Consider the following 27,064-nt stretch of genomic DNA (forward strand, 5'->3'; position numbering starts at 1 on the left):
CCCAAGATGCCGACTTCAGCATCTTTATGGAAATCTCTTCTATTTGGAGAAAAAGAAAAATGATCATAGTCAACCCTAGGCATTTCAATGCTTAGAGTTTTCACGGTCTTTTAAGGCAGAAGGCAAAAAAGAAACTTTGGTCTAACTTTAAGCAAAGATAAAGTCCACCGTTGCCATCGTTATAACAAATATGCTTCCCTCCTCCAGAAGTTGGTGAGAAGTTAATTGTGGGGTTCATATGCAACTTGCAAATGCAATCTCAAGGTTTTGATTCCACGTAAAATTCTAATTTTTCTTATCTTTATGTCTCAAGAATGATAAAAGCAATCCAAAATAGATTAATAGAAAATTAACATTTTGCCCCAGTTGTACTACATCTGTCTTCTAGTTCTCTTTCAATCGGTAAAATGGGTGTGAAAATCGAGGTAAATGCTATATATAGTCTTAAGAGTATCCTTACAAGGGGCGGCTGAGTGAAGGCATTCCCTAAGTGAGCGCATTATTTTTGTTCCATCAGCAAGAGCTTTCCAACTGCTCTCAGGCTGCTCTTCCTACACTCAAAGCTCTTCTTTTCTCTTGGGGTAAGTACCAGTATATTGTGTTATTATTATTATTCAAATTGGGAGTGTTTCAGATATACCATCCAAAGACATTGTTCTCTTAAAAAATGTCAGTTATATTCAGAGGGAAATGCTGTCCAGTTTTTCCATATGAATCTGGACTTTAGATAATTACGAAATGTTTGAGGTAACCATTGTTGTATTTTGAATTGTAACTGGATTTTCGGTGGGTTGTACTTTACTTTTTAAGAGTTTCTTTTAAAACGTAGAAACACTGTAATTGTGACAAATATTTTAGTTTTTCATACAAGATCTAATCGGTCATAGCAGCTTATCACATTATCCATTGGTCAAAGGTCAAATTTGAAAGGGTTTTTTTTCAGAGATTGTTTTTTGCCCCTAATAGAATTTTTACCGCAGAGATGTGTGTTTGTGACCTTAAGTTGTCTTAGTTATTCAGGGGTCAGCTTTACACTTTCCCCTGTAATGTGATGCACTTGAGCTTCTGGATTGTAGAGAGGCAGTAATGGTGCTATTTTACAGTGGTCTCTGTTTAAATGACCAGTAGTGAAAGGAAAATTCATCCTTATAGTGTATGACATACAGCATATCTGATTGAGCCGATTTATTTTTGGTATGCAACATTTTGGTCTCTAACAGGAACAGTCTAAAATGTTGAATTATCTTATATGCTTCAGTTATTTGAATATATGTGTGCTTTTCCATCATTTTATATCACTTTCACCCAAAAACACAATTTGAGTTTACGCAATTAAGTAAGTAAGGAAAGTCTCAGCCAACATTTAACTCATAATATCTTGGCAACGAAGAAACATAATCATTATACTGTATCATTAGAAAGATGAGACTTTCCTTTTTACTTTAGTGCTTAAAACTCAAAAGTGTTTCTGAGTCAAAGCGACAAAACATATATTTAAAGGCAAGCCGTTATTCAATTTATTTGCCGGCAAATATTCTGAAATGACTAGTTACTGCGATTTAAAAAAGCCCAGTTACAAATCTTCATAACTATGATATTGGCCACTATGTATTATAACACTGGTTTTGTTTCAGTCAAGGGCGTAGATTTGGCTTGAACATTGGGGGGGTTGAACTTTACATGTTTCCAATGATCGTGGTATAAATATTGGGGGGGTTGTACTAGCTTGTTTTGATTACTGTGGGGGTTACCTTCCCCCATCCCCCCTGGAATCTATGCCCCTGGTTTCAGTTATGAATATATTCACTTTTTAGCACTCTTAACAGTATTTTTTCAGATTAAACACCCACTGGGGTCTTGGTGTGGTCGTAAGGTCTTTTTCAGAGTGTTCCCGACATGCCTGCGAGGGCCATAACACTTTATTCGCAGGAGCAAATACATCATCAAAGCTCAAAACATGTTGTTCAGCAGTCAAGGTATGGGTCGGGATAGGGTCAATTAAACTGGATATGATTGGCCATGTATGTGGATAGCCTTGGCGTGAGCTTGGCTCAGAGGCTTCGGCAGGCCAGAAGGTCTTTCTCAAAACACATGCCTGCATTCGCTTATGCTAATTTTGCTCTCTTTGTTGATTAAAAAAAAAGCTGAGTTACTTGTTTATAGACTACAAGATAGCTGGTTTGAATCACCAGTTAGGTGTAATGGCATGAAATATGTTTAAAAAGAAAAGCTAGTGTGCATTGTAAACAGACCAACCATTACGTCATACTTGATGGGACAAGAGAAAATAATGCTTTATATATATATGCTATGAAGCATGGCTGTCAAGCTTCTCAGTCATCAAGAAATGATAGTTATATTCACATTCCATGTCAAAAGTAGTGGAAAAATTCTGACTGCTTGAAGAGATACACCGATCAGCCACAACATTAAAATCACCTGCCTAATATTGTGTTGTTCCCCCTCGTGTCGCCAAAACAGCGCCAACTTATTCTTCTCACCACAACTGTACAGAGCGGTTATCTGAGTTACCGTAGACTTTGACAGTTTGAACCAGTCTGGCCATTCTCTGTTGACCTCTCTCATCAACAAGACATTTCCATCCACAGAACTGCTGCTCACTGGATGTTTTTTGTTTTTGGCACCATTCTGAGTAAATTCTAGAGACTGTTGTGCATGAAATTCCCAGGAGATCAGCAGTTACAGAAATACTCAAACCAGCCCATCTGGGACCAACAATCATGCCACAGTCCAAATCACTGAGATCAAATTTTTTTCCCCATTCTGATGGTTGATGTGAACATTAACTGAAGCTCCTGACTTGTATCTGCATGATTTTATGCACTGCACTGCTGCCACACGATTGGCTGATTAGATAATCGCATGGATGATTGTTGGTGCCAGACGGGCTGGTTTGAGTATTTCTGTAACTGCTAATCTCCTGGGATTTTCACACACAACAATCTCTAGAATTTACTCCGAATGGTGCCAAAAATAAAAAACATCCAGTGAGCGGCGGTTCTGTGGATGGAAATGTCTTGTTGATGAGAGAGTGGTTCGAACTGACAAAGTCTACGGTAACTCAGATAACTGCTCTGTACAATTGTGGTGAGAAGAATAGCATCTCAGAATAGCATTAAACAGTGGGTTGGCACTGTTTTGGCAGCACGAGGGGGACCAACACAATATTAGGCAGGTAGTTTTAATGTTGTGGCTGATCGGTGTATCTGCTTTGACCAAGCCTGCACAGCCAGCTTACTGTACACCACACCTTCACCCTGAAAAAGAAATTGGAGAGATTTGGGATTGGGAATAACCAAAATAATTTAAGTCATGGAGCTTTGAATAAATAACAAGGAACAGATAACTTAAAGGAATAGTTCACCCAAAATTGAACACAAACAAAATTTTTTAGAAGAATTTCTCTGCTCTATAGGTCCACAATCCACATAAGGGCAACATAAAAGTAATCCAGATGAATGTTAAATTAATGTCTTCTGAAGAGAAATGATAGGTGTGGACGAGAGAAACAGATCAATATTTAAGTCCTTTTTTTTTTTTTTTTTGCAATACATTCTCCTCCCTGCTCAGATAACCTCCACTTCAGTTTCACTTTGACATTCTTCTTCTTCTGTTTTTGGTGATTCACAGTCTTTTTTTTTTCTCTCCCCAATTTGGAATGCCTAATTCCCAATGCGCTCTAAGTCCTCATGGTGGCGTAGTGACATGCCTCAATCTGGGTGGCGGAGGACGAATCTCAGTTGCCCCCGCGTCTGAGACCGTCAATCCACGCATTTTATCACATGGCTTGTTGAGCGTGTTATCGCAGAGACATAGCGCGTGTGGAGGCTTCACGCTGTTCTCCGCGGCATCCACGCACAACCCACCACGCGCCCCACCGAGAGTGAGAACCACATTATAGTGACCATGAGGAGGTTACCCCATGTGACTCTACCCTCCCTAGCAACTGGGCCAATTTGATTGCTTAGGAGACCTGGCTGGAGTCACTCAGTACGCCCTGGATTTGAACTTGTGACTCCATGGGTGGTAGTCAGCGTCTTTACTCGCTGAGCTACCCAGGCCCCCGGTGATTCACAGTCTTAATGCAATCGCCCCCTACTGGGCAGAGAGGAGAATTTATGATAAAAATGACTTGATCTGTTTCTCACCCACTCCTATCATATCATGTCGGAACACATGGATTTAACCACTGGAGTCTTATGGATTACTTTTATGCCCCCTTTATGTGGATTTTGGAGCTTCAAAATATTGGCACCCATTCACTTCCATTGTATGGACCTACAGAGCTGAAATATTCTTCTAAAAATCTTAATTTGTGTTCTGCAGAAGAAAGTAAGTCATACACATCTGGGATGCCTGGAGGGTGAGTAAATCATGAGAGAATTTTCATTTTGGGGTGAATTATCCCTTTAGTGTTTTTAAATTACCATTTTAATCACATTTTTTAATGTTTTGTGATGCAGATCAAATCAAAAACTTTAGTTTTCAGGATGCTGTTCTATAGCTTTGCTAGCATTGCTGAATGAAACATGCTGCATTGTTTAGCATCATTTCCTGTTAGAATCATTTATCATGAAATTAATAGCTTAAACTGACATTTCAATTGGTACCAAAATGAAACCAGAAAAAAATTCACCCTTCAGTTGTTGAAATTTTGACTTTGATAAAACAGAACAAAGCTATAATTAGCTTATGCTATAAAATGTATTGTTATGCTTGTGTGTGCTAAAATGCAATGCAAACATTGAAATGCATTAGAAGTGCTATTCTGATGTGTTCTGTCAATGAAAAGGAAATCAAGCTCTCAGACTGTGAAGAAGGAGCAGATCCAGGCCACTGAGGCTATGGCAGAACCAGCCTACACAGTGCCAACTTTCAGGGAAAGGTGAGATTTGATTGGCTACTGCATCTATTACAGTTGAACAGGTTATTTTAAGACAGTGTAAGAAAAAACCTGAAGCCTTATTCCATTTGTACAGATGACAAAAATGAAAGTGTCACTGTGTACCACACTGTAATCACTGAAACATTCAGATAGTTGGCCTGGTTATGCCACAATGACTTCACTTTGAGGTCAAAAGATCAAGCTTCAATGCTAATATTAAGTTGCCTAGTTTTCTTTAAAAACTGATTTAAAAAAAAAAAAAAAATCTCAGTTTATTAAATATATTACTCAATGCATAACACTTGCATCCACATTATTATAAAGAAGAAGGTACATTTTTAAATGCTGCAAACTAAAAATACAAACTGAATCACTGACCCTCATGAAAACATTGTACTCAATATATTAGTAGGGGAGCAAAGTAACATATTTTGTTTAACACCTGTAACATGCTGTGATTTTATTTTCTCCAACGAAGGTATAATATTTCCATATTTATCTGCTTCATATTGAAAAAGTTTAAAAATCTACTAATTAACAGTGTTAATTAATGTCAAGTACAAAGACCAACCCAGCTTCCAGGGTGGGTTGTAACACTAATAAAAAACAAGGAGTTTTAATTTTGTGCATATTTATTTTGATAATCAGATTTACTTTTTACTTATAATTTTACTTTCTTACCACAAATAGTTTGTTTGTTTGTTTGTTTGTTTGTTTTACTGCAAATATTTGTATTCTTTTTTATTTCCTTTGTGTCTGTAGGGCTCCTGAGGGCATACAGGAGTATCAAAGAATGGCAGCTCACTTTGGAAGAGGCTTGGTTCAGCTGCAGCAGGAGCTGCACAGGATGAAAGAGGCCACACACGAGCAAGTTGAAAATATCGAGATTACTAGACAGGTGAAAATCAGTTTCAGTGCTTACGCTTAGTTTTGCTATAAAAGTTCCATCCCAATGAGGTGCTAATTTAATAAAAATTTTCCATTATTAAGAATAAGATTTATTTTGCTTAACACGCTTTAGAATTAAAACACTTTTTTACAGATTTTAGGTTTTTAGGCCTTTTAAAGGAATAGTTCACCCAAAAATCATTTACTCACCCTCATGCCATCCCAGATATGACTTACTTTCTTTTGCAGAACACAAACAAAGATTTTTAGAAGAATATCTCAGCTCTGTTGATCCATTCAATTTCAAGTGAATTGTGGACAGATCTTTGAAGCTCCAAAAAACACATAAAGGCAGCATAAAAGTAATTCATACGACTCCAGTGGTTTAATCCATGACTTCAGAAACAATATTATAGGTGTGGGTGAGAAACAGATCAATATTTAAGTCCTTTTTTACTATAAATTCTCCTTCCTGCCCAGTAGGTGAGGATATGCACAAAGAATGCGAATCACCATAAACAAAAGAAGAGTGTGACAGTGAAAGGGGAGATTTATAGTAAAAATGACTTAATATTGATCTGTTTCTCAACCACACCTATCATATTGCTTCTGAAGACATGGATTTAACCACTGGAGATTAATTTTATGCTGCTTTTAAGGGCGTTTTTGAGTTTCAAAGTTCTGGCCATCATTTATTTGCATTGTATGGACCAACAGAGCTGAGATATTCTTCTAAAAATCGTTGTTTATGCTCAGTAGAAGGAAAGAATGTTATACACATCTGAGATGACATAAGGGTGAGTAAATGATGAGAGAATTTTCATTTTTGGGTGAACTTTTCCTTTAAGGTTATTCCAATCTTCTCAGGATGTGGCATTGCAATCTTACGTTGTCCACACTCTTTACTCAGTTCTTCCTGTTCTTAATCAGGTGAAGGGAATTTCAGCTAGGAAGGAGATTCATGTTGAGGTTCCCAAACCATCAGACTTCCTGGTCAGTCTGAGATCTCACACTGTGTGGGAAAAGACCCCAGTCAAACTATTCTGCACTGTGTCCGGCCACCCCAACCCCATCGTCAAATGGTTTGGCCTACATTTTTCAAGACTGTCCTAAATCATTACAAAATTAGTATTTCTGAAAACATTACTGGACCATCTTCTCAATAAATGTCACTTTTTTTTAAAGCTGATCTGTGTAATTTTTTTAATGTAAAAAATTTGTCTCCTGCCCCAGCTGAATATACAGAGACAACTATAGGTAAGCCATATGAAGGCTGATTTCACTTAAAAGTGTAACACTGTGGTGCTATCAAAACATTCCTCTGTTTGTTTGAGCAGCCTGTCTCAGCAGCCTTAGCGCTACTAATGGTATGAGTTCGGGGCGTTTGTTTTTACAACCAATGGAAAACGGGGGGAGTTTTCTAGAATCTGTTTGAAAAACAATCTGTGATTCCATTTGGTGACGCTAGTGGCAAATAAATTACAGACTTCAGCTTTAATAAAATGGGCATCATTTAAGGGGGAATCTCACGAAAACATGTCCAGGTCACTTTAAAAACAATTAATGCAAAAACATTATTTTTTATTTAAATCGGCATAAATGAATAGTAGTACAACGGATATTACCATGATGTGTAAATGCTTTATAATTTAATTAAAATATTATTTATTTTTTCACATTACAGTATTAACAATGAGATTTTTATTGTTATGGTGATGCTTAATTGTCAGGGAAATAATGTCACAATGCAAAAAAAATAACTAATAATTATCTTAGTGGTCCTATAAATAGGCTTCATAGAAATTATAAGCAAAATATAATTTCTAATTTCTTTCTTTTGATTTTTGATCAAATATGACCCTGATATTTTTCGTGAAATTCACTCATACACTGTAATAAAATGTAACTTTGTTGTAATAGTAAATTTAATTCAGTAATAAATTCATAAATACTTCTGATCAGAAATACTAAAATGAACTAACAAACTCAACTTGGTTTCTCTGTGTTGACAGGTATAAGAATGATGTTGCCATTGACCCCTTGAGTGCTCCTGGAAAGTTCAAAATTGAGAGCAAGTATGGGGTTCACAGCCTGATAATTAGCAGGTATAACCACATAAGCCTAATTTCTTTGTTCCATTTTATACTTGAGTTTCAATGCCACATTTCAGTTTATTTTTAAAATAACAAAGTCTAAGATATTGAAATCTCTTAAATGTGAATGAGCCAGCTCTTTTTGTGTTTTGAATTTGTGGCTCTTTACTTCCACATAGTGAAAATCACAGTAACTGAGCTCAACAGACTCAACTTTCCCTCTCTGTGAAAGTGAATGAAGGACAATTTCCTATTTAGTCCCAGTGAGGTTGATCTTGAAGAAGTCTCAGCTGTTGGTGCTGCTCAGCTTAGCTATGCATCATTTGATCTGGGAAGGACTGACGCCATCAAGACTCACAGTCGCCATTACAGTAGCACCTCTTTGAGATTCTCATAGCAGTGGCCACGATTAAGTCACTCATTCATTCAAGGCTCGTGTCCTGTTCTGATATAACATTTGTAAAGAAAATGAGCATTCCAAATATGTATTCACGTTCCAGCACTCTTGGTGAGAAGAGAACAAACAGTTCTCATGCATTGCAAATACAAAGTAGAGGCTCTAAATAGTCCACACAGGATGAAGGTCACATTTCTTTGCTCTATTCTCACCCTCTGGCCTCTCCTTCAAGACCAGCATGGCATGTCTGAGATCTCAGCCCAACACATGTTCTGGACGCAATTGCCTCTTATACACTCGTACCAAATGGTTCTTGAAAGAGGTGTGAGGAACACAGAGAGCAGGTTTTTCCATCCTGTTTCATAGCTGTGTACCAAACAGCAGATCATAAATCAGACTGTTTATCCACCCAAGACCTCTCACCTTTGAATTGTACAACAACATTTACAGCATAGCATTTAATCTGTGATACCCTATCTGCAGTGGCGTAACTAGGATTTTATGGGGACGAGTGCAAAAACCCTTAATGAGGGGATCTACACCCTGTTTGAACTGAATAAATACATCAGACATACAGCACTGACTCCTAAGAATCTCTACATCATGAGATAAGATGTGAGGCTCTTGCAATGGAAGAAAATGGGTCCAATCCGTAAACGTTGAAGTAATCACTGTTTCAAAAGTATACCACAAGATGTAAACAATATGCATGTTAACATGATTTTAGTGTGATAAAATTACTTACCATTTCTGTGTAAAGATAAATCCAATTTTACAACTTTGTTGTCATGATGAGACCATAAAAACTACAATTAAAACAACTTTAATGTTTAAATAATACACACGTTTTAACAGAGGAATACATGCAATTTGGCCCCATTCACTTTTATTGAAAAAACTGTAACCTCGATTTTCGCTTTTTCTTCTTTTTTTATTTCTTGTAAGAAAAAGAGGTACGAGTCAAAATTATCAATATTATGCCACAAATGCTGTCGCTTGAGCTTACCTTGTATTGAACCTGAAATGACAGTTTGGTAATTTTTTTTATTAGAAGTCTTACATTCAGTTTGTGATATGCTGAGATGGATACAAACACATTTTGCTGCCATTTATTCACATTGTGGAATTATTGTGATGTTCTCTTGCAGGTGTGCAGTTAGTGATTCAGGAGTGTACAGTGCCGTGGCAACCAATCCACAGGGAAAGGCTACCTCAAAGGCCACTGTCTGTGTCAGGAGTGAGTGCCCCTGCTCTGTTTTTCTCCTGGTATCTTAGTTCTTCTTTGTGGCAAGAGGTTTTTTCCAACTTCGGTTGTTTTTCCATGTAGGGCCACTAGGGGGAGGAGAGCTCTCTCATCTGCCAGGACAAGGTAAGATAGAGCCTATGTTTGGCTGACACCCAGTTCAGAAGGATCTTTCTTGAGACAGTATGCCATAAATATTCTGTATCTATTACAGGCGCAAAGCCTTGATTAGACATGAAAATATTTTCCTAGTGGGGGGTTTGTTCATGTAAACATAAGGCAGTGTGGTAAGCACCTCCTAGAGTTGTCAGTATCCAAATATGCATTCGTGGTTACTGAATTCATATTTATTCTAATAGTTAATTACTTAACAAGAACTGGTATGTGGACAATTATGTTAATAAAAAATCATCTTTGATATCTATAAGATATAAGAGTTACCATCAAAATGTGAGGACGCTGGGCTGTACCATTTAAAGACCTGAAATGTTTTTGACAAACGCAATTTCCATTTCCTGTGTGAAACAGGAAGTTGGGACAGGCCATATCGAGGGGCTTGTCCTTTTTTTGTTTAGGTTGTAGTCCAAAAACCCAGATGAGAATTAGCATTTTTGAGCCATGGGTTCCCTCTGGATTTGTCAATAAGTTTTTGGATTTATGAGTAAAATAAGGTCTATGGTAAACATTACTTGACGATACTTGACAGTTTGTTCTACAACATAAATTACACACCGTCATACCTCAGATGTGAATTTTGAAGCCACCATATTGTTTTAAAACTGTATGATGCTAACAAGTAGCTAGTTAACAACAACAGGTTTTTGGTTTGTCAGGCATGGACACTTACATGCTTGTGGTAGTTGTAGTCCTTATTCAGCAACTTGTTAGCAACATTTGTTTTTTAAACATTTATTTAAAAGCACAGGGGCTTCAACATTCACGTTTGGGGTATGACTGAGTACAATTTTTGTTGTAGAACAATAGGTCCAAATATCTTAAAGTAATGTTTGCCACAGACTTTATTTTACTGATAAATTGAAAACCCTCATTGTAAAAACCCACTGGCAATTCCTGTGGGAACACACGTGTTCACATTCTTGAGAAAATTAGTCTTGCCTAACTACCTTGAAAGAACAAACTCAGAAGACATGAGGACGTAAAATTCATATATGCAAATTTTTAGATGTGCATGGATATGTAGATTCAACAACCTATTTTCTTTTTTGGAGGTGGGTGGGTGATGACGTCAAACAAGTCCACAAGAATGTAAGAACGCAAAAAGAACAGACACTGAGAAACAGATTTGCTACTTGCTATTGCTGGTTGGAGACAGGTGGAATTTGGGGGAAGGAATCATTCTCATTTTCCTGGAAGAGAAAGAAAATGTGTATTTATTTGAGAAGTTAATTTTGTCAGTGTTTAGGAGTACAAATTACCTCAAAGCTAACAGACAAGGATAAAAAGCCACAAAACTTCACAAAATTCTGATTTCATGAGCTCTTGGGCTTTTAGTTTAATTAAAATAAGGTGGACTAATGTAACCGGTCCTACTAGACTCGCTGTTTAAGCGGAATTCGAACCGGTGTCAGCTGGCATGGGAGGCAGCTGTGCTAACGAGGAGGCTAAAGGCTACGGCTATCAGTCGCTAGTGCACCTCTTGAGGCCAGGGGAGTGAGGTTTACGCATACTGTACAGCTATCACGTACCAGCTGCTCCCGTCACACTCTCTCCCCAAAACCTCACTCCCATCCGGGTCATGGCACCACTGTAACCAGTCCTGCTTGACCCGCTCTGAGCAGGATTCGAACCAGTGTCAACCAGAATGGGAGGCAGGTGCGCTAACGAGGAGGGTAAAGGCTACAGCTTCTAGCGTCAGTCCGCTAGTGTGCCTCTTGAGGCCAGGGGAGTGAGGTTTACACATACCGCACAGCTATCATGTACCAGCTAGCTCCCGTTACACTAAAAAATCAAAAAGACAATTTTTCTAATAGAATAATATCACAGTAAGGCGTTCACTGAAACAATCAGTGCAGCTGAACATGGTTTGCACAAACATACACACTTGATTGTTTTATTGGTATCACTCAAATCAGACCCACAGTGCTGTATGATGATGTATTTCTACTAGTTCCTCTGCTCAGTGGTATTCACTCCAGTAAGCTTGAAGTGACCCTGCTGGACAATTTTGGAGTGACGTTTGGTACCGAGGGAGAGTCTGTTAGTCTGGTTTCTGCCATGGTAGTGGTGCCTGATCTGCCAAACCTGCCACCAGAAGCCATGTGGTACAGAGATGGTGAGATGCTGAATTTCTCCTTCAATTCAGAACCATAGCAAAAGTCAAGCTGATGTTGGATTAGTTCTCAGGCACAGAGTACACTTGTGTGTATAGATACTTTGCTGAAGCCATCCAGGTGGGTTGAGATGTCTGTTGGTGGTGGACTCGCCAAGCTCACTCTTCCTCAGCTGAACAAGGATGATGAGGGTCTGTACACCCTTCGCATTTGGACCAAGGATGGAACCGCAGAACACAGTGCTTACCTGTTTGTTAAAGGTAAAAATGAATACTATGCGAAGATGCTTGTACGGTTAATCAAACCATAATTACACAGCAGTCATAAAGCAAGGAGGAACAGTATACAATTTTGTGTTTCACATACAGTAAATGTGCATTAACAAATCAGCTGAGAAGGAGATGTATATGTCCATTAACTGTATAAATATGTGTGTATATTTTTTTACAGATGCCGCTCCTACAGTGGCCGGGGCCCCTGGAGCTCCCATGGATGTTACAGCCTCTGATGCAAGTGCTGATTACGTACTGGTCTCCTGGAAACCTCCCAACACCACTAACGAGGCTCCTATCACTGGATACTATGTGGATAGGTGAACAACCCACCTCAAACATCAACCTAAACCAGCATTACACATTTTTTTATATATTTAATTATTTTTATAGGTGCACTCAGTAACTTTTGTCTTTTTGTCATCTTGGACTTATACTGACATCTATTGGCTTGGATGCAGCATAATTTAAAATCAATAGTTTTCAGTTTCAGATGCCATTGTAGAAAGTTAATATTCACAGTCAGCCATGATTACTTTAATCAATGACTGAAAGTGTCAAATAACAGGACGGTTACTGAGATTATGCCAGTAGTATTCAGCTGATCATGTGATTCTAACATGGCATTTATATGCATCTTTAATGTTACCTTGGCAGACGTAAGTCTGGAACTAAGGACTGGGTTCAGTGCAATGACTCCCCTGTTAAATTGTGCAAGCTGCCCATTCACGGCCTGACTGAGGGTGCCTCCTACCACTTCAGGGTGAGGGCTGTGAACAATGCTGGCATCAGCCTGCCCTCTAGGATGTCCACAGGAGTAACCGCTGCAGCCGCGGAGAGTGATGTGGAAGGTAGGACTGAAAACGGTCAGCAGAAACTGGGGCGTAGGCAAAATTTTCAATTTGGGTAGGCCTCCAAAAAAGGGCTGGGCCTAATAGAAAATGAAATATGGGCTTCTCAGTGATATTTCTTTATACAAAATTCTACACTAACTGTGATTGGGTGGGTAAGAGTGCCAGCTGGTAGTTTTAACACACCTGAGATAAAGGCATTTTGAGCTGATGCAAGAGTTGCCACAAAATCTGGTCTTAGGTTAGTTAAGATCTTTTTCCAGCTTCAGCTGCAGACACGTCATTCTTTAGGCATGGCTATGGGTTACCCGTGTAATGCAGGGGTGTACTTTCTCTCACTTGTTGGTGCTCAATTTAGCCCGTTTATGACCAATTATATGTCCTTGTTGAGGGACAATCATCAAATCATGACATGGAGTGCAGTGTCACATTTGAAATAAGCTACAAAACTGGCTATATATGAATTCATATTGTACTTTGTTGGTTAAATGCCTCTGTTATGATCTTAAACACAGACTTGTGTTTAATGTGTTCATTGAAAAATGAAGTATTATGTTTATGTATTGAAACAGTGATTAAAATCGAAGGGAAATATGACATTGTGATTCGACAGGAGGAACTACAAGGAGGTACATTTAATTTCAAACTTCACTGGGGCTTTAATATAATCTCTCTCCATCTTTTAGATCCTGACAATGCAAGCTCTCTCTGTCCATAGACATAACTTTAACATTTTTAGATTTAACAATTAACATTCCAGATTTCATTCATTCATTTCTAAATAAATTCTATGTAGATCAGTCACTACCTACTGCAGTTGAAAGGGTCAAACATGAGACTTAATTCAGAACTTTTTTTTTCTTTTATTTGAGACAATTTTTAATATATCTAAATATATTAATATCCTGAATGCATATGATGTCAACAAAAGTTGCAATAAATGCAATAAAGCCTAATGTTGCATTGTATTGTCACCATGAATAAAGAAAGTTCTTTGAGAACATTGTTAGTGTAAAAAACTATAGTTATATTCACAAGAATAAGCAATCCATCATGCCATATTGTTCAGTCAGACGGTGTTTGACTGGTCTGTCAAAAAGGGGGAAAAAAAGAACAACTCTAGATTAATATTCAGTTAGATTACATTATAATGAGTATGTGTAACATGGTTAACCCAGTTGTGTTGATCTATTTCCATCAAAGGTTGCCTTTGCCTTATTGTCATTGCCACATATAACCTTGGAATGTATCTGAAACATTTTCTAGCTAATACATGAGTGAAATAATCCATTAAATCAATTTAACCCACTTAAATTAAATGAATCAACTTAAATAAAGTTCATTCTATAACAATATTTTATTATTATTGCAGTGTGATCTATTATCTAAAAACAAAAAATTCATTTACAGATGCTTGACAAATATTCAAGACAAATGCTTGAATATTTGGCAAAAATTGATTTTCGTACTTATACAATACTCTGAATATTCACAAAATATTTGTCATTACTTGTTATTATTCAAGTTCTTTCTCTATAAAAGCATCAGTTAAATGGGTTTTTGCCAAAAATTCAGGTTGTCTCAACATGATAGTACTAACACTCTGCAAATAACAGGATATGTCTAGATGATGTTAAATATATTATTTTGAATAAATAAACATTTGATTTATTCTTGTTTAGTGTATGTTACAATACCAGAGCCACCCACCAATGTGCATGCCACAGAAATAAACAAAACATACATTGTTCTGAGCTGGACCCCACCAAGCCCTCGCGGACGGGCACCTGTGTGGTACCTCGTTGAGAAGGTGTGTGTGCATTTACTGTATGTATATCTTAATATTTTTTTGTCTGATATAGTGGTGAAAACGAGCTAGGATAAATCGATCATGTAAATGTTATATAAAAATACCCTAGTTTAACCATTTTAGGAATTCTAAGATTCTGTTTTAAACCTGAGTTTGGGAACGGCTGCACTTCCAACCAGCAGACATAATGGCTGTCCTCTTTGACTCCTCATAATGGTCATCTATAACTCTCCATGGCTTAGAGTGTAGGTGACAGTCACCTCTGGCAAAGAGTCAACACTGCAGTCCAGCTACGCTCTCCCCGTTACCCCGTTTACGATATGGAGGATGGAAAATCTTACTGTTTCCGTGTAATCACTGTCAACAAGTATGGCTCGAGTGAGCCGTCAGAGCCCACAGCTCCCATCCAAAAGGTCGACCCGCATGGTAAGAGGGCAATAACTGTCAATATTTGACTGATCAACCCTGCTATTTTGGTTGTCTAACTCTCCAAAATGATATATATGACGAACTATTAAAACTAGAAGGTCATCGAAACATTAAAATGCTTCTAGTATAACCACTTCCATACTGTATTTTGCAGGTATTGTTCCAAATATTGGTATGTATGTATACCATACATCAGTTTATAAGCAAATGTCACCACAGGCTGGTTTCTGCTTTCTGAAAACCAAAGAAAAGACAACAGTGTTCAAGGTCATATTAGTGTTTGAGCTTGTTCACTTCTCACTGAGCAAGCTCAAACACTAATATGATCTTGAACACTGTCCTTCTCCAGAAGAACTTTTTGTTTGATTGTTTTCACCCTGAGATTATTAACCCCCAAAAGTTCACATTTAGCATGTTTTAGTTCCACTTCTTAAAAGCATCCGTCCACCATATGTTCACTTTCAGGTGGGCAGAATTTCACTCCCCATTAATCTGTGACACTATCCAAGGAAATTTTTTGACATCAGGTTTTTGGTTTGTGCAGGTGTCCCATCTGCTCCGGGACAGGTGGTTGCTTCCAGAAACACCAAAACCTCTGCTTTTGTGCAGTGGGGGCCTCCAAAACACCCCAACAACCTCATGGGTTACTATGTGGATGCCTCTGTGGTTGGCTCCAAGGTCTGGTTCCCTTGTAACCACAGGCCTTACAAACACACCAGGTAAAACACACTCAGAACTGTGCAGATTTTGTTGAGCAGAATCACAAAGTGAAGCAAAGTGGTTTATCACATCAGAATGTTTTTTTGTTTTTTTTTTAACCAAGGACTAGATTTACTTCAGACATGACTATCTCTGTTTGCTTTGTCAGGTTTGTGGCCCATGGTTTAGTCCAAGGTGATACCTATGTGTTCCGTGTACAAGCCGTGAATATTTATGGATTGAGTGAAGAGTCACAGGAATCTGCTCCACTGTTCATTGACGCTGCTCTCAGTACGTATATGACTGCACTGCATTTTATAGCAATGTCATGATTGTTTTATAAACAAATATAATTGGATAAGGACAAAAAACAAAAACAAAATAAAAAGCTAGGATAAGGAAAACTAGGTAACTGAAATAGGTTAAAGACTTTGATAAATTGGTTCACATGGTGACTTTCTTTTAAGGGATGACATCACCGTTGACTTAAAAGTGCACCAAATGCAACCATGGTCTTGGACTTATATACCGACACCTATTGGCGTGAAACATCACACAAAAGCAAAGGTTTTTAGTTATCAATGTAGAAATACTAAAATGTGCAGATGTATTTGTCACCTATGGTTATTTGTGTTTTGTTCTTGTATTTTAGTTATTTACTAATCAGGGACAATACACATTATCTAACATCATGTTGATGTAAATGTTTATGTGACAGATTTAGCCAAGATGGCCAATTTTCATCTGTTGTCCCTGGACAGGTTGATGTTGATTAACCAAAATAATCTATTCAAACTATACAAAATCTTAAAAGAAAGATTAATCATCTGAAGTATCAAAGCAAATCACACAAAACAAATCCCAAAGCATATTATTCAAATATTTATAATACTTAATACCATAGTGACAATTTTGATTTGACAATAACCAGATTGGCTAAATGTTTAAAAGTACTTTTTCCTAATGGTATGTTACAATCACCCCTTTTACCAGCCCTTGTGAACCTTCCTGCTATTTTATTAATGTATTGAATATGAGTGGAGCAAGACCATTACATTTATACAATACATCTGCTAATTTAACCAGACGTTCCCAAAATAAATAAATAACAATAATTAGCTAATATATAACTTTTTGTGTGGAAAAACAAATCTTAGTGCACCTTTAAGTAAACTGTTGCTTGATTTTAATAACCAAAAATGTGTTCAGCATGTAAAATAGCTCAAGAAGTTACATTTAAATAAATTTAAATAAAACATTTAAATAAAGCCCAGTGTTTTAAAGTTGTAGCCATGTAAACACTTGTTCGGGGCAGTGGAGTATGATATGTATGTGATGTATTTCCATTTAAAATGTGACTTAACACATCCACTGCTGATATCTACACGTCAGCCCAATAAAGTCAGCACTTTTTTAGTCATGTCATGTCATGTTTGTTTCTTAACGCCATGTCAATTTTCATGGTGAACTAAGACATGTTATAGGCACAAGTCTTGTGTTTTTGCATTTAGTAATACTAACTTTACAAATACTAAATGATTACTCTAAGTATCAATATCTAATCAGGAAGGGATTCCGCTATCATAATCACCTGATCATTTTATTTACAATAGCTGATCTACGGCTCCAGTCACTGTTTGACAGCACAGGCCTCATATGAGTATCTCAGTACCTTTATCCACCTCACTAAACATTTATACCTCTCCTGCACACAATCAGCTGCTCCCTCTGCCCCATATGGCATCACTCTGCTAAACTGCAATGGCTCCTCCATGACCCTGGCCTGGAAACGCCCCAAACTCACGGGCGGAACCAAGATCACATCTTACTACCTGGACAAGCGTGAGGCAGGATCACTTAACTGGAGGGAGGTCAGCCCCAGCCCAGCCATCCACAGGATCTTCACGGTACGTTCTGCCTTTGTTAAACAGCACATGGCACTTGAGATTCAGAGAATGGCTCTCAAATAGTCTGATGCTATTAAAAAAAAAGTGTTATTTAAGATATGAAACTTCAGGAATTACAGATAAGATGTTAAATGAGAACTGAATAAAATAACTGGCCTAAAATGATGCCTTTTTTGTCTGTTCCCCAAACTGGTCTGTAATTCGCATTTGGATCCAGGTGGAGAATCTGACTGGTGGAGTTTTTTATGAGTTCAAGATTCAGGCTGCAAACTTGGCTGGTGTTGGAGTGCCATCTGAGCCCAGCAAAGCTTTTGCCTGCGAGGCCTGGACTATGTCAGAGCCTGGTCAGTATGTCACTTAACTCTACATTACTGTAAATCTAGAACAGATGTATATATGTATGTTTAGGAGACTAGATGTTAGATTTGACCCATCAACTGTTCTCTATAATTTCATATCGTGTTAATTGCTTACTCAGCTAATAAAACTACTTATAATCTGATTTTTAGTTCCCTGATTTTGCTTACTGAATCTTATATATTTGTGAAGTACTTAGTACCATAATGGTACTTTTTACCCTAAAGCAGTAAAGAACAGCTTATGTGACTGCATAATTCCTGTCTCTCTCACCAGGCCCTGCGTATGACCTCAGTTTCTGGGAGGTGCGTGATAATTCCCTTCTGCTGCAGTGGAGGGCCCCTGTGTACACTGGAGGGAGCCCCGTCACTGGCTACTTTGTGGACATGGCTAAGAAGGGCTCATCAGACTTTGTCACTGTGAATGCTGAGCCAGTTGGGCATTGTTACCTGAAGGTGTGAAACAATACTTCTCATTTTCAGTTTTCTGCATATGAACAAGCTATTTTAGAAAATAGTTTGGCTAATGGCTGTGCAATTCAGAACCCCGCAGCCCCACCTCAAGTAGCACAAAATAAGTATAGAAATAAATGTGCATATGTTTATACCTTGATTTGTAGGTGACTGGACTAGAAGCTGGAGCTTCATATGTGTTTAAAGTGCGGGCTGTGAATGCTAACGGTGCTGGAAGGGCCTCAGATGTGTCAGATCCTGTGTGTGCAAAGGCACTGCCAGGTAACTGCTTTGGCATACAGTATTAGCGCATTATTGCCTGCAACACATTTTGCATCTTTTTATTAGGCAATCTTCACTATTACTATTGCTCCAACTTTGAACAAACACCTTACTCTTTTAAAGTCTGGCACATTACGCATCCTGCATGATTTATGCTATGGACATGAATGATAACTCAGTGAGCAACCACCTAGCTACCACCCAGAACACCCTAGCAACCACACAGCAACATGCTTAAAACAAGTCTCAACACCTTAGCACTGTGGCTGTGAGTTTTGCACATGCAGGCACCACTCAAATTTCCTTCAGAATATGTACAAACTTGTCTAATTTAAGTTTAATACACTACTACTTATTTAGTATAAAAATGTAAGGTGTTAAATTAATGTCTTTTAAGTATGTGGAGTGTTTGATGTCATTATGTTTCAGTTGTTATTTTGCATGATTTTGTTTAAGGTACGAAGGAAATTGTGTGCGGTGTGGATGAAGAGACCGGAGACATTTTCTTGAATTTTGAAGCTTGTGAGACTTCTGAGACTTCCAGCTTCATTTGGTCAAAGTCCTACAAAGAAATCACTGAATCAAACAGAGTCTCCATCACATCCTCTGGAAGACAGTATGTTCACTTAATCTTTTTGCATTATATCATTTAACTGCATTATAACACATGTTCTGCAGCAAAGTGGTGTGAAATAACAAGGTGCAATATGTTCTCTTCAGCTCAAAGCTGACATTTAAAGTAAACCCTGAGAAAGAAGATCTGGGCACCTACTCTGTGGCAGTGACTGATACAAATGGAGTTTCAGCCAGCTACACTGTCAATGAGGAAGGTCAGTGATTAGGTTTTCAGTTTCTTCAGCTTTATTTGAATTAATGGGTATTGCAATCCTGAAAATGTTATTGGGGCCTATATAATAAATTCCTTGTGCTTTTTCCTCATTTGTAAGTTACTTTGGATGAAAGTGTCTGCTAAACTATTAAAGGGATAGTTCACCCAAAAATTAAAATTCTCTCATCATTTACTCACTCTCATGCCATCCCAGATGTGAATGACTTTCTTTCTTCTGCTGAACACAAACAAAGTTTTTTAGTGGAATATTTCAACTCTGTAGGTCCACTCAATGCAATTGAATGTTAACAAAAATTTTGAAGCTCCTAAAAAGCTGCATACAGGTAATCCATAAGACTCCCATGGTTTAATCCATGTCTTCTGAAGCAGTCCAATCGGTTTTAGGTGAGAACAGACCAAAATATAACTCCTTTTTCATTATAAATCTTGACATCAGCAGTCTCCTTGGCAATCATAATTTCAAGCTTGACTACACTTCCTAGCGCCATCTAGCTCAGTACATGTGTCAAGCACTAGAAAGTGTAATTGAGCTTGAAATCATGATCGTGTCTAGAGGCTGCAATGACAAGATGTACAGTGAAAACAGAGTTAAATTTTGGTCTGTTGTCACCCAAAATCGATTAGATCACTTCAGAAGACATGGATTAAACCACTGGAGTCATATGGTCGGGGTTGGGAGGGTTACTTTTGAAATGTATTCCACTACAGATTACAGAATACATGCTGTAAAATGTAATTTGTAACGTATTTCGTTAGATTACTCAAGGTCAGTAACGTGTTCTAAATACTTTGGATTACTTCTTCAGGACTGGTAGATTTTTTCACTTGTTTTGACTACAAAAACTCTGTCAGTACAGTAAGACAAAATACACATGTTAAAAACTCATTCTCTGAAAAACTTAAATATCTTATGCAGTGTTGTTTCTAAACAAGATCAATCAAACTGATCTTGTTTTAAGGATTTTTTTATATTTTTACAGGAAAACAATACAAAAATTATTGTCAAGAATATGATTTTTGCCCTAATATCAAAGGTCTTACTAGAAAAAAAGAAATTTTGATCTAACGAGAATTTTCTTGATAAAAAAATATGATCGTGCCTGGTAAAATGGCTAGAAATGGCTAGAAATAGCATTTTAGCTTAGTGTAAAGCTGACAATTTACACAAGGATTATTTCTATTTCTTCTCCTCCAGATTTACTTCAAACTTACTTCTCTGTCTGCTCGTATGAATGTAACACATCATAAGAAAGTGTTTCACTGCTGTTCAAATGCACTTTGGATCACATCATATATATGTATAAATGTTTTCCATCTGAAAGGACTAAATATTAAATGAAATAAATGACAATAAAATGCAAAGTAATCTCTTCAGTAATCAAAATACTTTTTGAATGTAACTGTATTCTAATTACCAATGTAAATTGTAACTGTAGTGGAACAGTTATTTATATTACAGTTACTTATATTTTGTATTTTAAATACGTAATCCCGTTACATGTATTTCGTTACTCCCCAACCCTGCGTATGGTTTACTTTTATGTTTCCTTTATTTGCTTTTTGGTGCTTCAGAGATTTGGTAACCATTCATTTGCATTGTATGGACCTACAGAGCTCAGATATTTTTCTAAACATCTTTGTTTATTTTCTGCAGAAGAAAGAAAGTCATACACATCTCAGATGGCACAAGGGCAAGTAAATGATGAGAGAATTTTTATTTTTGGGTGAACTATCCCTTTCATTTGCAACAACGAACCTAATCTTTCATTTTACAGAACTAAAGAAAATGCTTGAGCTGAGCTACAACATCAGACATCCCAGTGAGTTACCTGTGGATTGTTTTTTGCTGCCATTTCATGAGAATCTGGGTTATTATTTAGGAAATGTATTATTTAACACTTATGTTCACACCAGTTGTTCCGCTGAAGACGGAGCTGAACTATGAAATTCTGGAGAAGGGTCATGTGCGTTTCTGGGTACAGGCTCTGAAGCTGTCCTCCTCTGTGAACTACAGGTTCATCGTCAATGATAAAGCCATCTCAAGTGCTGAGGTACAGCCCAATGCTTCATTTCTCTAAGATTACTCATAAGAACAAGGAAAGCGTTTCCCTATAATGTTACAACCATTTACTTTTATAGAAAAATACAACAAGGTGAATATGAACGTTGGTTTTGGCAAATAACTGGGCCCAAACCTTCCAAATTCCCCTAGTCCAAAGTTAACCCCCTCATAAAAGTTTAGTTAACATGTATTTACTGTGTATTTAGGGTTACAAAATCAGCCATGATGTTAACACTGGAATTATCCAGATGACTATTGAGCACTTCACCAAGGCCAATGAAGGCACTTACACCCTTCAGATCCATGATGGCAAGGCCAAGAGCCAGAGCTCACTGGTTCTAGTTGGAGATGGTAAGGCCATTACAGTAAATGTTCAGTGCTTTTGTGTTTCTGTAAGTATCAAAGCCACCTCTGCGACAGCATATTCTTTGTATTTTTCAAACTGTAGTGTTCAAAACTGCTCTGAAGGAGGCTGAGTTCCAGAGAAAAGAGCACATCAGAAAACAAGGTCTGTGAGGCAAAATGATACAAATAAATACCAAATAAGTGAATATGTATAAAGTATATACAAGTATTGTTGGTACTGCATGAAGCTGAACTTAAAAATCTTTTAAAATGTTTTAAAGGTGCTCTCTGAGACTTTTTTGTTTGCGTCATCTTGGACTTACAGTGACACCTTGTGGGGTGGATGCAGCATTACCCAAAATCAATAGTTTTCAGTTACGGATGCCGTTGTAGAAATTCACTTTTCACAGTCAGCCATGAGTAATTTAATCCAATAGTAAAAGTTTTAAATAACAAAAGGCAGTTACTGAGATTTATCGAGTATTATTCAACTGGTCATGTTATTCTAACATAGCAGCCCCCATGAGGGGGACCCTCTCCATGTAAAATAAAACAGATTTTATAAGTTTACTGATATGACGGATATGAGTCCTCATCTCATGTTATTGGCCATGATTTTTTACCAATGTCATTAAATTCAAAATTAGTGCACCTTTATATTGTATTAAGCTGTTACTTTATTCTGTTTCTCCCAGGCCCTCACTTCTCAGAGTACTTGTCTTTCCATGTGACGGATGACTGCACAGTCATGCTTATTTGCAAGGTAAATAACAACCTGAAAATCTCTTACAGATTTACAGAGTCTATAATGCATGTTACTCTGTTGTAAAAGCAATTTTTCATGCACTATGTACTGTATGTCATTTGCATTAAAGTGTCATACACCCCAAATAGAATGTAGAGAAATTGCAGTGATGCATGACATTTAAAAGGCTGTTAAATGTAATGTCAAAAGCTTATGTCATTTTCCATACTCCATATTCTTATTCTCCATATGTGTGTCTTATAGCTGGCCAATGTGAAGAAAGAGACAACGTTCACCTGGTTTAAAGACGATGAAGAAATTACTGTTGACGTTCCACCCAACCCAATGTCTGGATCCTGTGCCCTTCCGATACCCATGGTATGACAGCCAGCTCTCCAGTGACTAAAGTTTATTAAGCAGTGTTTCCCGACCATGTTCCTGGAGGCGCCCAATAGTACACATTTTGGACGTCTCCCTAATAAAAACACACCTGATTAAACTCATCAGCTGTTTCAGAGTACTCTTAAGACTTGAAAAGAGTGTGTAAGTTAAGGCAAACACCAAAACGTGTACTGTTTGGGGCCTTTATGAGTAGAGTTGGGAAAGACTATTGTAAATTCACTAATTTAAACATTTAATTAATGTTTTATAGCATTATAAAGCTTCATAAATCTTAATTTTTCATTTCAAATATTATAAATATTAAACTTATAATTAAAGATAATATTTTATATTATATATTCACTTTTTTACTTTATCTATTTTTGTTTCATTGAACAGTTCTCAAGGAAAGATCAAGGAACTTACAAAGCTACATTAGGCGATGATCGTGGAAAGGACACCTCTGTCTATGACATTTCTGGCAAAGGTACATTATACTACTGTATAGCTCAGAGCTAAATAGTTTATTCCTTCAGTGACTTCATGTAAAAGACTATTTGTCATTCTGGATTGTTAAATTGCTCATTTATTTTATATTTTGCAGTGTTTGATGACATCATCAACGGCATTGCAAGTATTGCTGGTATGTTGATTGGTTACAAATTTTTAATGTTTTTGTCACGTGGAAACACTGTTTGACCATTGAAATTGCTATTGCAATCTCCATTTGTCAGATTATATTATTTAGGATGTATATGAGTTTTACACATTATACGCCTGCCATGTAACTTTATTACCAAGCAGCCAAATCTATGTGCCCTGTTAAGTTATTCTAACTGTTGTTAGATGTCATTTAGAACAATAGTAATATTTTATTGATTCTATATTTGCATAAGGATGCTAGTTCAGCTATTCGGAATGTTTTGTGGGGTTTGTTGCAGGTTCTTCTGCCTCCGACTTGGTTCTTCAGTGCACACCGGAGGGCATCAGACTGCAATGCTACATGAAGTACTACACAGAGGAGATGAAAACCAGCTGGTTTCATAAGTACATACAGACCTTCAGCAAACTGTAGTTCACACAAAAAGAGACTATCCATTTGTTCAGACTCTGAAAATGTGTGTGATTTTTGTTGTCTTGAGTATAGGGAGAGTAAGATTTCCTCCTCAGAGAGGATGAGAATCGGAGGAACATCTGAGATGGCCTGGATGCAGATCTGTGAACCCACAGATAAGGAAAAGGGTCATTACACCATTGAGATCCATGATGGAAAAACGGCACACTCTCGCACCTTTGACCTATCTGGACAAGGCAAGTGGAAACTGGGCAACAGAATGCTAAACTTTTCTTTTTCATATTGGAATGTTATAGTGTAAATACTGTACTTCTTGGTCAGTGTTTTAGCTTCATTTCATTTTACATTTTGTTGCGTTTGTGGCATCTACTCAGATGCTAAAAGTCTAATATTGAGAGACTTTTTATTTTTCTGCCATTCTAACAGCATACAGTGATGCCTATGCAGAATTCCAAAGACTAAAGTAAGGGAATCTCAGTTCATTGAATTAATTCTTATACATGTAATGAATGCATTTTTTTTTCCTTAAGAATAATATCAACAGCTCTTAAGACAAATCCACTGATATTTTCTCTCTCTCTTTTATCAGGGCTGCTGCCTTTGCCGAGAAGAGTGAGTATTGCTCAAATGCAACATTAATAAGGGACTAATCCAGTATTCATGCATATTATGACTAAGGGAGTGTAATGTAGCATTTAGCTTTGTACTATGAAAATAATCACATTAAATTAGCTTAATTGTATGTTCAGATGCCAGGATTATTACCCATATTTTTACACTAGTGAAAGTAACCTAGTTATTGTTGAACTGACATTAATTTGTTACTGAAAGCTGTTAATTGTTTGAAGTAAGTCCTATTTGGACATTTCAAGTTGTGCCCAAATGTGTCATATGTTTAAATGTTTACCCCCTGTAGACCGTGGTAGAGTGGTAGGTGGCCTCCCAGATGTTGTCACCATAATGGAGAAGAAGGTAAATTCACTTTACTCTGCTTAGTAGAGGTTCACTACAACTACATTTTATATTTCTGAATAGAGCTCAAATGTTAAGGACTGATTTACTGTAAATAGGATCTATGAGCACATACTGAGCCCTTATGACCTCTTAACTCTGCAGACCCTCAGTCTAACTTGTACAGTGTGGGGTGACCCCAGCCCAGAGGTCACCTGGTTTAAGAATGAGCAGGAGGTTTTGTCCGCTGACCGCTACAAGATCACCTTTGAGGGTGGCAAGTTTGCCAGCCTCACTATCAACACTGTGACCGTGGAAGATTCTGGAAAATACAGCATTAATGTACGGAACAAGTATGGAGGAGAATTCGTAGAGATCACAGTCAGCGTCTACAAACATGGCGAGGATATCCCAGAGCCTAAACTAGGACAGATGTCCAAGCCCACTGCTACACCCAAGCCAGCTACATCCGCTCCACAGTCTGCGAAGACCCCGACTCCTCAGACTCTCACGCCCTCCATTAAGTCCCCAACTCCTACTCCACCTCCCTCTGTGAAGACTCCTACTCCGACTCCAGCTCCCAAATCCCCCACCCCACCCAGATCAGTTCAATCCCCCACCCCACCCAGATCCGTTCGATCTCCCACCCCACCAAGATCCATGAGATCACCCACCCCTACTAAGAAGTAAACTATGGCTTATAGAACCTACAGATTAAGTGAAGTATTAATAGAGTTGATGTATAGTGTTTAAAAACCAAAACAACAAAGGATAATATCTGTTTTGGTTTGCTGATTTGCTGCAGTGGTTTATAGATCTGTATCACTGGTACAATTGAGAGATTAAATTTACTGGTAATGAAGTATTTCAGAGAAGAGTTTTGTGAGGGAAGATCAATCAGCTTTAGACTTGAGTCTTTTCCTCCAATGTACCAGTTCATCTCAGAAATAGAGAAAAAAAAAAAAGGAAGTTTATGTTTTATGTGTTGATTTCTCAGCAAAAAGTAATAAAGTTTAAATGAAGAATTCCTGAAGAAAACAGTGTTCCTTCCTGTCTTTGTTCTGCACCCTCCAACCGCTTTTTGTTGCCAATAAAAATCAGCAGTCTCCTCTCTGGAGTGGATCTTCTGTAGTCTGAGTTTCTGGATTTAATTTTGAGTTTGTCTCATTTTTTTAAGCTACAACATGACAGTTATTTAGGTCTGCTCAGGGCATTCTAACTAAACTTTATTTTTTTTATTTTTTTTTCATAATATGTGCATACTTTTAAATATGACAGGTTAACCTCTGGATTAAGTTAAACTTAAAATTAATCAGTGTGCCCTAACCTAAACAGACATATTTTATAAAAATTGCTACATTGCTGCAGATAAATTGTATACAATTGATATTTTCTGAATTGCTATCTTGGATGTTCCACTTTAAAGCAGCAGAACCCATCATGAAATATTTGAGTCCTGATGGATTCTAGTTTTCAGCTCTGTAGGTCCTCACAATGCAAGTGAATGGTGACCAGACCTTTAAAGATCCAAAAGGGATGTAAAGGCAATATAAAAGTAATTCATAAGACTCCAGTGGTTAAATCCCCATCTTCTGAAGAGATATTATAAGTGTGGGTGAGAAACAGATCAATATTTAAGTACTTTTTTTACTGAAAATCTACACTTTCACATTTAGTTCTACATTCTGGTGTGGAAGTGACTTTCACTTTCACATTCAACCAACTTATTAGTCTGGGCTGGTCAAAGGTGGAGATTGATAGTTAAAAAATAGGGCTTA

At 37.5% G+C, this 27,064-nt stretch overlaps 1 protein-coding gene across 3 annotated transcripts; it reads left to right on the forward strand.

Annotated features, from left to right (window-relative positions):
* Positions 1-478: 478 nt before the first annotated feature.
* LOC127428255 (myomesin-2-like) lies at positions 479-26,413 on the forward strand. Of its 3 annotated transcripts, none has more exons than XM_051676473.1 (37): positions 479-581; positions 1,874-1,976; positions 4,814-4,906; positions 5,669-5,804; positions 6,725-6,876; positions 7,807-7,899; positions 9,433-9,521; positions 9,612-9,653; positions 11,656-11,820; positions 11,917-12,078; positions 12,269-12,410; positions 12,748-12,941; positions 13,514-13,570; positions 14,624-14,751; positions 14,994-15,177; positions 15,725-15,899; positions 16,049-16,170; positions 17,599-17,786; positions 18,004-18,130; positions 18,420-18,598; positions 18,763-18,877; positions 19,334-19,493; positions 19,598-19,707; positions 21,503-21,547; positions 21,642-21,778; positions 21,996-22,140; positions 22,238-22,297; positions 22,830-22,897; positions 23,144-23,257; positions 23,660-23,747; positions 23,865-23,903; positions 24,202-24,307; positions 24,408-24,571; positions 24,762-24,798; positions 24,925-24,947; positions 25,252-25,307; positions 25,452-26,413. In XM_051676473.1, exons 2-37 carry the CDS (start codon positions 1,897-1,899, stop codon positions 25,974-25,976), a joined length of 4,500 nt encoding a protein of 1,499 aa, XP_051532433.1. In that variant the 5' UTR covers positions 479-581; positions 1,874-1,896; the 3' UTR covers positions 25,977-26,413. The 3 variants fall into 3 exon arrangements, with proteins under 3 accessions (XP_051532433.1, XP_051532435.1, XP_051532434.1); XM_051676474.1 differs by having other exon boundaries at positions 530-581; positions 1,827-1,976; XM_051676475.1 differs by lacking the exons at positions 13,514-13,570; positions 14,624-14,751; positions 14,994-15,177.
* The last annotated feature ends 651 nt before the right edge of the window (positions 26,414-27,064 follow it).

This window comes from Myxocyprinus asiaticus, chromosome 37, assembly GCF_019703515.2.
Source record: "Myxocyprinus asiaticus isolate MX2 ecotype Aquarium Trade chromosome 37, UBuf_Myxa_2, whole genome shotgun sequence".
In the NCBI taxonomy this organism is placed as follows: domain Eukaryota; kingdom Metazoa; phylum Chordata; class Actinopteri; order Cypriniformes; family Catostomidae; genus Myxocyprinus; species Myxocyprinus asiaticus.